A 12168-nucleotide genomic window follows, 5' to 3' on the forward strand; every position below is an offset into this window, starting at 1 on the left:
GAAAGTTGGGATTGCTCAGCCTGTAGTAGAAAAAGTTCAAGATGACCTGATTACAGCCTTTCAATGCTTAAAGGAGGCTTATAAGAAAAATTGAGAGATACTTTTTAATAGGGACATTACTGATAGGAAAAGGACTAATGGTTTAAGACTATAATAGGGCAGTTTCAGACCAGATATAAGGAAGAAATTTTTTACAATAAGGGTGGTGCAACACTGTCACAGGCTGCCCAGAGAGATGGTGAATGTCCCACCCCTGAAAACTTTCCAGATCTGGTTGGACCTGGCTCTGAGCAACCTGGTCTAGTTGAAGATGTCCCTGGTCATTGCAGGGGGCCTGGACTCCATGCCCTTTAAAGGTCCCTTCCAAGGAAAACTGCTCTATGATTCCACAGATTCTGTATCAGTAGTGTGGAAAATCCTTGTAAGAGTGATCTTGTATTACCCCACCATTACCCTTCTGGCAATCACTAAAGACACTGAACGGGGTCTTACTGTGTAAGCTGCACTTTTAGCCAACTCTGGAGAGTGATCATCCCAGCCAGTACTAGAGCTGCACCTCAGCTCTCTAAATATTTGAGTCTGTGTCTGATCTACTTAACTTTACGGTCAGTGGAGAGAAACAGGCACTTCTAGGTCACGATTCACCTTGTCCAAATGCAGACATCAAGAATAATTCAGTGAATCACATTCTAAAACTGCTTATTTCTTTCCATTATAATGGAAAATTATAAAATGAGGGCAAGGCGATTAGCTACATGCATGCACCTACCCTGTCAATGGCTCCAGGGAGGTGAGAGGAACCTCTTACAGGTCTAAGACAGGTTTTGATATCCAGAGGGTCTTACCCCTCCCATGGCTTAGGAAGAAAGTCAGACAGGTGCCTAGCTCAAACTACACTTACCTTTTAAGTTAATAAAATTAATTTAGGATTACTCTCATCCTGAATCTGTATCTGCCACTAATTGACTAGTATTTTTTTCTGGAACTGGCCATTCTCCAAAAGAGCTAACATGGATTCAGGAAGCAACCACAGAAACATTTCTGAGAAGTTTGACACTTCATTTACTAGTATTTTATTCAAAACTTTTTTTTATTTTTAATCATACAGTTTCTCTTTTGATGATCAGTTTGTAACTCAGAACAGACTCACTCTCCTTTGGCACTGGCTGGGTTAACCTGAGTGCTCTGATGGCAGGGACCTTGTGCCTGGCTGGTTGAGGGCAGGTTTCGATCCTTCTTCTGTAAATGTAGAATGGCATCAATCTCTTCTACTTCAAACTCTTGTTTGTCCAAAACTTGAAGAGCGAGATTATCGCCTGCTGGAAGTTATCTCCTGACACTACATAGAGCAGCAAATTTCCAAAAGTATTTAATGCTGCTAAAGGTTTAGTTACAATAAACACAAAAAGGGTTGTTTCCTTCAAGTGGCAGCTCACTGGCTGTACTTGGAGCTCCAGACTAATCCCTTGAAAGATGTGGAAGGGGAGAAAGCACACGTAGAAGACCAGCAAGAGGAGTACAGTGAGTCTGCGAGCCTTTTGTTTGTAGCTAGCCTGTGTGTGGGTCCCAGTGGCCAAGATGCAAATGATGAGCACGTAGCACAGAGTCACCGTGAGCAAGGGCAAGAAGAAGGCAAACGTAGTCAGTCCCCAGTTGTACCAGCGACTTGTGTCAGAGTCCTCAGCAGCAACCAGGTCTGGGCAGATTGTCTTGTTCTGCCTGTGACTTGGGGCAATCAGGATGGCCAAGGGGCTAAGGGCCAGCAGGGAAATAATCCAAACAGCTGAGCAAGTCACCACTGCCCACCTTGGCCTCCGAAGAAAAAGGCATTTCATTGGGTGCACGACTACCAAAAAACGGAAGATGCTGAAGCAGCTAAGGAAGATAATACCACTGTACATGTTGAAGTAGAAACAAAACTGAATAAACTTGCACATGAAGTCTCCAAAAATCCAATCATTGCCATTAGCGTAGTAGTGTATAAAGAAAGGAAGCGTGACTACATACAATAGATCAGTGACAGCCAGGTTTAACATAATGATGGTGCTTGTTTTCCAGGGCCTCATCTTAACACAGTAAACAAAAATTGTCACAATGTTCCCTGGGAAGCACACCAGGAAGATCAAGCTGTAAAGGACAGAGAGATAAAATTTCAGTAGTAAGAAATCTTCGTCCTTGCAGCTTATCAATCGGTCTGCAGGGCCAGGCTGAGCAGTAAAATTGCTGGTGCATTCAGATGCCATGTTTGCAGAAGTCTCCTTAAGACAAAAATCAGATGTTTAGTTTTAATTGATTTGTTGGAACAAATTCTGTCAGTTAAACCTTTTGTCGCTGGAGAAAATGTATGTTTGAGAAGGCACCCTAGTGAGAGGAAGTTAGGATTTGCTGACATATCCAGTCTGACCTAGATAACACCATTGAAATGCTTAATTTCACCCTTTCCTCTCTTTTACATTTAATTTTAATAATAATAATTAATTTTAATCTTTCTTTATCCTTCTTCATTGAAGAAGACTATTACTGCTAATCTGCAAATCTTCAGGAGTAGGAAGCACACATTTAGAGAGCTAGAGGGAGTTTGGGCTTACATTTTGCAAAACTGTGAACTATTCTTAACCTTTCAGAATGTAGAACCATATCCATATATTATCTTAATTAATCTGAGCTAATCAGTGTTTTGTGCTCATGAAATAGAGATGTCATTCTGCTTTCATGAAAGCCAAAAGATGTTAAGTTTAGTTACAGATCTCAGGACCTGATGCTTCCATAACCTGACAGATTGTTCCCTGAATGTGATTTTATTCTCTTGGAGTCATAAGAGTATAAAACTAGAATAAATGTTTTGGGTTTGTTTTTTCTGAGGGGTTTTTTTTTGGGGGGGGGGGGGGGGGGTGTTATTTTGTTTTGGTTTGTTTTTTTAAATCAAGCTCCATAGTGGCATAAAATTGATTTAAATTATTAAAGACTGTTTCTCAAAGGGCAGAAGGAAAATGGAAAGTGCAAAGGGAAGGCAGTGATCTTGTTTCCTATTCTATGCCAATTGAAGCTAGGTAGACTTGTCTCTGAAATGATTTCTTGTCTGACATAGCCTATTTGGATCTCTCCATGGAGAGTTCAAGGCATAACATTTCTGGTAGTGTTTTAACCTTAAAAAATGGTAACCAAGCATGAACAAAATCTAACTTCATGTATCAGAAAGCTAGATGCTTAAATTGGAGCCAGTTCTCCTAAGCCTCCCTTTATCACCAAAGGAGAGATGTAAGTTCCTCCAAGACATAATGGATCTACTCAAAACTGAGGTTTCTAAGATAAATTATTTACTCTTTTGGCATATCTATTTATTTCCATTGATACAAAAGGTAGCCTGAGGTGACTAGTTCAGCCCTGGATATCTCAAGGGAAGCAAGAGTTGTGCCACTGTGTGTCTTCAGCACCTCAGGTGAGTACCACACTTCCAGATTCTAATCAATTCCGTATGAGAAAATATTTTAAAGAAACTTCATAAAGTACTAGACAAGGTACTATCAAGCCTAGATCCTCTCTCTTGTTCCAGGAACAGCATCTTTAAACTAAACCAGTGCTACATTAAATACCCAGTGTGAAATCAACACATTAAAAAACAAAACAATACAAAACACTGCAAAACAATACAAAACACAAAAAAACCAACCCCCCCCCCCAAAAAAAACCTAACAAAACAACAAAAAAAAAAAACAACATGCAAAAAAGACAGAATTGTACCTTATTCAGTCTTGGCAAATGTGATCTAGTTCACAGCATTTGACATGTTACCTGTATGACTCTTTATTATCCCAATAACTGATGGAACGTGACCAGTTTTCTCTGATAAACCCAGTCATTGAAGCTGGGACACAACGGGCATTATTTGATCATAACAAGTCAGCAAGATGATTATTTCTTTGTTACTCAGGAGCACTTCAGAGCAAAATTTGAAGAGTATCCCCACAATTTAGTTAAAACCCTAATGCTTTTTAACATGACTATTAGATCTGGTATAGAAGCTTTGCAGTCAAAGACGCATTAGGTAAAGGCTGTCAAGTTTGTTTTAAACCAATCCAGATTTACAATCACAAAGGCTAGGGGTGTGCATGTTTTCTCTCTCTTCTGCTGCTCAGTGATACCATTGTCACCCACATTTATGCCTCTCCAGTATATTTCATGTCATGTTAGACAAATTTACTAGAATATCTGATTTATCCCCAGCTGGCTTTCTTGAACTGCTGATCGGTTCTTCACCACAATCTTGAACCCTCCAAATTGAAAATGGAGAAATACTGCTTACCTGAAAACCTGCAATTCTGCTTCTCCCTCTGATATTGCTTTGAGCAAAGAGCTCAAATGAAATGTATTTATGTCTTCCTTGCAGTGAAGCAGGTTTTAGTATGGCTTTGCAGCCATATCCATTCACTCCCTGTCTGACTGATGCTCCATGTGGCTGTGAATTAGGAAACTGGTAGAAAACCTCAGTTACTGGTTCAAGTGTCAGCTCTTAGAACAGGGTGGCTAGAGGAGTCCCCTTTTTCCCTCTGTCATTCACACTGTGTTGCTTTCAGTGGGCAAGATCAGGCTTTGCTGGCAGCAGCTCTGAGTGCTGAGGCAGACCTGTAGTATTCAAATACCAGAAAATCACATTTAAATTAGCATGTATGTGTGAGTGCATGTGCTTAGAGAAGACGAAATTAAATTTATTCTCCATTCCCTGTGAAGTGAAACCTGATCACCAAAGTGAATAAGGCATGTTGTCATTTCAAGGTCAGGTGAAAAATGTTATGACACACAGTCTTCATTAAAATCAAATTTCTAACAGAGTACAAATTTTATCTCATGAAATAAATGAATGTTTCTTTTGGCATGATGTGCTTTTTTAGAAACTGTGACATCCTTTCTGTTTATTTTAGGTGAGTAAAATATCTACAGTGTGTTGGCTGGTTATTACTGGAGTAGCTGAAATCGCAAACTTGTTTTATTTTGAGCTTTTGCTTTTGGGGTTCATAATTCACAAGATCTGCAATTTTCTGTGCTTCTTGAGCCAAGAGACTGTTCTTGAATAAAAACCTCATTATTATCCTTAGCTCAAGGAACAAGATCAAAAGGGATTATTATTATTTAAAAACAGTCATTGCATCTTGAATTTTGAAACTTCAGTCTTCAGCCCTTGAGCTTGCAACCTGGTCCACACACAGAGGCTCCAGCTGCCCAGTGTGGCCAGCAGCCTTTCTGTCTTGGTATGTTTGATGGGTCTTTACTCACTAATGAGTTTATGATGCAGTACTAAATGAGCAAGCTTTCATGCTTGAACCTAATGTATGTATGTTCATATAGGAATATTTTTCAGCAGAGTGTCTTGACTCTCCTTGAGTACCTGTACTGGGCAGGATTTGGGAGCTAGCTATCTGTTTTGCTAATCATACTGCAGGGAAAGAATGGTAACGGGGACAATCAAGACTGGGGCAGCAGTAATGTCTGACAACTAGATCATTATCTACCTGTTACCATTAGGGAAAAGGACACCCTCTCTGCTGTGATCTAACCGAGCTCTTCTCTAGGTCAATGCACTTTTAAAAAATGTCCAAAGTTTCTCAATAATTGTAAAATACACTGTCATGTACCAGCTCAAGGATCAGCAACTGTTTAAATAGCTATTATCCTGCTCCTAGGCACTGCATGTGCCATTAGAAACCATTTGTATGAGGCTGTAGTATTGCAAGCACAGAGGGAGCTAATTATAGTTAGGGATCATTTAATGCATTCACTACTTAATCCATTATACCCCTGAGCAATGGGGAACCTGTGCATCAGTGGCTGGTTTTTATTCTTCTTTGGCAGTGGCAGTGCCTGAGGTAAAGCAGAAATGGGCTTTCCTGGTGCTGGGACCCAGACCTGCCAGGGATTTTGTGCACTGTGGTCCCAGGCAGGCACTGGAGTCACCTCTGCATTTCTAACTCTGGACAGGAGAAAGAAAAGAAGAAAATAAAACACATATTTTCAGGTCAGTCCTGAGAGATGATGACTAATAGAAGATGAACTCATAGAGAGGTGGTCTGCGTGGAGATGGAGATATACTCCTTAGCTTATCCAAATTTTGTCTCATCATCAGCTGGTGAGACCTTGTGGCTACTGCACCCCTTCATCCTCCCTGTATCTTTCCCCATGGTTGCAGCAGCTCCTAATTGCACAGAGGCCTTTGGAAACACTGGCTTCAATCACAGCCATGCAACTGGCCCCAGGACTCATGTCAGGCACTAGGGAAATTGAGAATAAACTAACAAGGACCACATGTTTAAATGGCTTACCTAGCCTCATGTGGGATCTCCATTGATAAGGGATGATTCTGCAGTGTGACTTTCAACTCCTCAGTCTGTGCACCTTTTCTCTGTACCTGCCATTTCTCCACCTCATGTCCATGGACCTCTTAAGTCTGCCCACAGATAAACCATTGTGAACCTTCACAAAAACAAAGGTCCTTTTTGTGCTTTAAGGCTGTCCTCACCCTTCTCCCCTCTACAAGCATTGTAGGGAAATCAAAATACTCTGTAGTTCCACAGACAGCTTAAGTGACTCTAATTGCACACTGCAGTCCAAAGATCTGGCAGCACCATCTTGCTCCTGTCATCCTAAAGCACAGGTTTTTAATAACCCCAGTGCTTGTGCAATTATGGGATGTGTTGGGTAAGTGAGCTGACTGAGGCCAAACCAGTTTTCTTAATCCTGTGCTGGTTTATGGCCCTATTGTGACAGGTGATGACTCTTTCTGAGGGTGTGTGGGCTCCAGGCTTGTGGTGAGCAGTGGTGGGGACTGGCTGGGGGCAAGAGGACAACAGCAGAGGTTGGGGCTGGGGCTGGCATTGAAGCTGCACATGTGTTCCTGCTGTGGAGTTGTGCTTCACTCACTGTTCCCAGCAACCAGCCACCAGCTGAAGCTGGTCTCCAGCAATGCTTCCCAAAGAGACAGCACTCACCTTGTGTTTCAACAGCCTTCCAGGCAGGCTGGATTAATTGTTCAGAGGGGCTGATATTTTCCCTGACATAATAAAATTCTATAGAGTTCATGTGAATGTATTAATGTTGCTCTTAGTTGCTGTATAGAAAGGAAACTGGAATGAGTTGGTGGCAGTGTTATTAATTAAATATTTCCTCTTGTAACTTTGTTCTATAGGCAAAGCCAGTTATCACAGAGTGCATGACACAAATAGGATCATCTTTTTATATGATATATTCTTCCTTCTTTGATGGCAGGGTGAACAGGATGCACAGGATGACTGATGGGTTTGCCTACCTGGGCCACACACCCTCCCTCAAAAATTTCTAGTCTGAAGTACAGAAGTGGAGAACAACACCCAGTATTTTTATTTTGCTTTGTGGCTGGTTCCAGACAATGGCTCTCTCCTCCAGATGGGCTGGCTACTGGCTTCTGTGGGCACTGGGGTCAAAGAGGTCATAGCAGGGCTTTTTGTTCTGTCTCAGCATCACTGCTGAACTTAACTGTAATTAGGCTTTGCAGACATGAGGGTCCACAAAACAGCATAAGGGCCATCCTCATTTCACAAAACCTGACCTAAAATCCACAGGCATGAGTGAAAGACTCCTTTCAGAATCAGACCTTCAGGCATGACAGCACGTGGTGTGGTGCAGTAGAAATGGCTCTGATTAGTAACTATGCAGGAAAACAAGCATTTTGTTGGGCAAGGGTTAGGCTCCAAAGTCTTAAGAGCTTTCATTATACATTTTACTTTTGGTTCAGCAAACACATAATCTTTGCATGGGTTATTTCCCTTAGCAGACATGCATTTGTTTGGCTGGTCTTACTCTGTATGTGATTGAATACCTAATTACCATTGTTATCAGGCTACCCACTGGGAGATGCTCTGTTCTGTCGAGAATGATATTGTGAGTCTTCATGACATGGGGAAATCAACTCCAGTTCTCCCTTCGTATTTCTTCCCTGAGACAGAATGGTAAGGGTAGCATTTTTTAATCCCTAAATGCACTGTAACTCTAAATTAATTACAGTTAAATGCTGTCATCTAATTATGTAGGAAATAGAGACTGATAATGAAAACTTTTGGAAAGGGATATTTTACCTTAGGAAAATTACATATATAATCTGGAGTATAAGCAGTGCTGCTGCCACATCAGCTGAGCAGAACTAGTTCAGTAGAGTTCCAAAAATAGCCCATATGGATCTGAGACACTATTTTATGCCTAATATTAGTCCTCAAAGAGAAATGGTGCTCATTGACTACAGAGCATAGAAGATAAAATCTACTGCAGCCCTTCGATGATGGCTGAATTTTCAGAAGGTGTGTTGCCCCATGGGAAGTAGGGAGAGGAAAGACAATGGGACAATTTATCTGCTCAAAGCCAGCATGTGCTCAGGTACTCTGGTGCAGCACTACCAAGAGTGTAAACCAGAGAATAAAAAGCCCCACAGGAACACCCAGCTATGAAGTGGCTCTAAACACAGAAGTTGCACCAGATAAAGTTTTCCTAGCAGACACTGAAAACCAAACTAAACTCTTTGGAGATGTGACAACAACCATAATTGTTTTAGGTAATAGGCCATTTCCTGAAAATGACCCAGCTCAGTAGGACTGAAAACAGAGAGGGCCAATTTTCTGCCTTGTTATTTTGTTGGGTTTTTCTTCAGTTCCAAGATGAAGCAGCCTCCTTGGTATTCCATAATGTGTCAGTAGAGGATTCAGCAAAGGATGCTGCTGATGTGGCTTCCAGTGTACAAGCAGGTTTTCAGTCACTGAATGTATACTGTCTAGTGGTGCTGTTGCTCTTGTCATTTATTTGCAGGATGCTGTGGCACATGAAGGAAAGTCTGCCCTTTGCCTTTGGTCGCTCTAATAAGGCTTTGTCTTCAGAAAGTGACTTGTAGCATCACAGCCTAAAACACAAATTTAATGTACACAGCCAAAGATGAACCTTCTTATTAGCCAGATACTTCTCCCTCACAAGCCCTGCCTGGCTCTTGCCAGAAGGACCCTGGGTGGTCCTGCTACCAGCACCACCCATGTCTGCTCCTACCTGCATCCCTAAACCCTTCAGTTCCCACCTCCAGAGATTACACGTGTGCTTTGGAAATGAGCCTTTTCCAGTGGGGCTGGTGCCAAGAGGTGCACAAACAGGACAGGCAAGGGAGCTCAGCCATTCATATTTCAAAATTATAATTCATCTCCCAAGATCATCTAATTTTTTTTTCATACAGTCACAGAAAATATGAATCGGTGAATTAGTTGTTTGCATTGGTTGTTTGCAGTGGTTTAGCACTTGTTTCTGGTAAGGTAAACAGGTACCTGAAATTATCAGGTAGAATTTTATAATAAGCAAAAGTAATTTTCACTCAAATTGAAATTAGGACGTTCCTTGACAAAACAGACAGGAGCAGAAATCCACAAGGAAATGCCCTGCAGATTATCACTTAACCACAGAGTCAAAGGTCCTGTATTTTTTGGAGCAAATTCCCTTTTTATCAGGCAGAGAGCTGTACAACAGGGAAGGTGTTCAGGCTCCTCATCCCAAGCACTTCCCATTCTATCCCTTATGATAGAGAAGTTGCTCTATCAGCATGAAGGCAGCTCCCTCTGGTTGCCCCTTGCAGAGGCAGCTCTGCCAGCCTGCCCCTGAGAGATATGCTGTTTCCCTGCATTTGAAAGAGTTTTGTGCTCTTTAAATGATGTTTATTATTATCTCCAGACAATTAAATGGATCTCCAACAATTCAGACTGGGTGGAGGTGCAGATTGCTAAAATAGCCTTCAAAGAGATAATTCATGCAAACTGAACCTGTGGAATTCATACTTTGTCCTTTTTTTTAAACCTATTTTTTTCCTCTGCCTATTTTGTTCTCATCTAAATCAAATATATGAAAGGGAGGTGCTATTCTCCACAGAGACCTTCTCTTGCTTTGCCTTTATATGCCACCTTTAATCAAGTGCTTCAGGATCTCTCTCTGAGCTTTTCAGGACTTGAATTACCAGAGCACTGGGCTTACTCACCACACCTGGGTCAGCTGGGGGGCTCTGCTATAAGCTGATGTATCGTATTTGTCTCCATCAGGGAACGAGTTTCAGCTAAAACACCAGCACTTTGTTAAATGTGAATGCCATTCTATTGTATTTATTGAGGTTTTTCAGTAATAGAGAAACGGAAGAAATCACATCACCGTGGGATAGAAGACGACACAAGACAAAGAGTTAGAAATGCTCTCTGTGCTTGACCTTGGCTTTTTATTTTTAAAAGGGGAACTGCTTAGTAGCTGCTTATAAAATTAAATTATACAATGTGTTAAAGAATATAGGAAATGCAATGCTCTGCACGTTCAAGCTGTTTAGGGTAAGAGTTTTTACCCACTACTCTGCGTTTTGCCAACATACAACTCCCCTGTTTCACATTGCCATGACTGATGGCCTGCTGGTATCTGAGGAGGGCATCTCTAACCAGACTTTCATTAGGTATTGCACATCATATTCTAAGGAGGTCTAAACTGGTGCATTGCCACTGACTTCAGAGCCAGCTTAATCCATCTCAGCAGTGTCTAATCCATTGGCTTTCATGGCACTGTCATGACCACAGGCATCTTCCTTCTCTGAGGCACTGCCTTGGTGCATGCAGGGGGATGATGGTATCTCCTGAAATCCTCAATCGTGATTCAAAGGGATTTTTCCCGTGGCATCAGGTGATGGGGTAGAAGGAAACTCCTCAAGACATGCAGTCATCTGCTGCCCCAGACAGGGTCATATCCTTGGCAGTCCCAGCAGGTACTTTTCAAATGTCTTTTAATTTTCTCTCTCTACCAAACTACTACTCTGCTTCTGTGTGCCCAAAGGATGAGTTGTCTCATGCCTGGCACCTTCTTGATCTAGTCCTAGCTGGGGGCACTCTGTTTTTTGGATACAGGTCAGGTGTGTGATCACCATCGCTTTTCTTTCAGTGGCCCTTCTACATTGAGCAATTCTCAGTCTCACAAAATTTTATTTTTTGGTTTTATTTTTCTGAGCCTCTGCTCTGCTCCCTGCCCAGCAGGTCCCCCTCCTTCTCGAAGTGCAGTCTTGGACCAGACATGCCACCCCTGGAGACACATTACAAAAGCAATAGGGTTAATCATCCTACCTGGAAGCCCGTGCTCTTACTTCCACATCCCATTCTGCTGTTTGCCCTTTTCACAACAGCAGAACACGTCTGACTGATGTTCAGCTTGTGTCCTGAGCAGCCATTTGATTCTTTGCTGAAGTACTGCTGCCTAAGAAGTCGAGTCTGTACAGTTTTGATTAATCTCCTACAAACATAAATTCTGCATTTGTCCTCATTGTATTGCATTATGTTTTTTTCAGACCATTTCTCCAATTTCTGTAAATTGCTTTGAATCTAATGCTGTCTACCAGAAAGCCTGTAGTCCCCTCACTTGCCATCTGCATGCTTAAAGGGTGTACTTTCTACTCCATTGCCCAAATCGCTAGTGAACATAATAAGGGTGAGCTCACTGTATAATCTGGACTTGGATGGAAAATTTTGTCAAGCTAAATATCCTAGAGCTGAGCCTTGCACTTCTCTCCTAGAAACTCACATCAGTATTATCTGTGCCTGGAGTAGCAACTTAGCCATAGCTCCCAGCAGTGCTGGCTTTTGTGTAAAATCTGAAAAAATGAACAAATTTTGCTTCTCAAAAATACAAAGTTTTGTGTCTGCTCTGTCCTCTTACACAGTATTTCACATGAAAACTTGCTCCATCCCAAGAAAGGAGCTGTATTCTGCTGGATGATCCTGATGGAGGATGCAGCAGCCTGTCCATCCTACCATCATCAGCTCCCCTGCTCTCAGTCTGGGGCTTCTTGGTTAGATGGGGGGGGGGACTTCCCTGCATTCTGCCTACTTGGTTTCTATCAACTTCTTTAATAGATTAAAGACATCCACATGAAACCTTTTGATTCTGTTGATTCAACAGTTTGCAGGCAAGAAGCCTTCTGCCAGAAATTTTTTGATTAGATGTAATCAATGTGTCTTATTTCTTCCCAAATAAACTAGATACCGAGACAGTCAATCCTAATTCAGGGATCAAATGAATCTCTCATCTCGGGCAGGGCAATTTCTTTCCTAATAAACTCCCTTAGTACTCACACAGATAATAAACAGCACTAGCATG

General features: G+C 41.8%; 1 protein-coding gene across 1 annotated transcript; it reads right to left on the reverse strand.

Moving 5' to 3' along the window:
• Positions 1-1268: 1268 nt before the first annotated feature.
• On the reverse strand, positions 1269-2243 carry OXGR1 (oxoglutarate receptor 1). Its single transcript, XM_062514822.1, has one exon. It carries the CDS (start codon positions 2241-2243, stop codon positions 1269-1271), a length of 975 nt encoding a protein of 324 aa, XP_062370806.1.
• Between the last annotated feature and the right edge of the window lie 9925 nt (positions 2244-12168).

The sequence above is a fragment of the Cinclus cinclus genome, chromosome 2 (assembly GCF_963662255.1).
Source record: "Cinclus cinclus chromosome 2, bCinCin1.1, whole genome shotgun sequence".
NCBI classification, from domain to species: domain Eukaryota; kingdom Metazoa; phylum Chordata; class Aves; order Passeriformes; family Cinclidae; genus Cinclus; species Cinclus cinclus.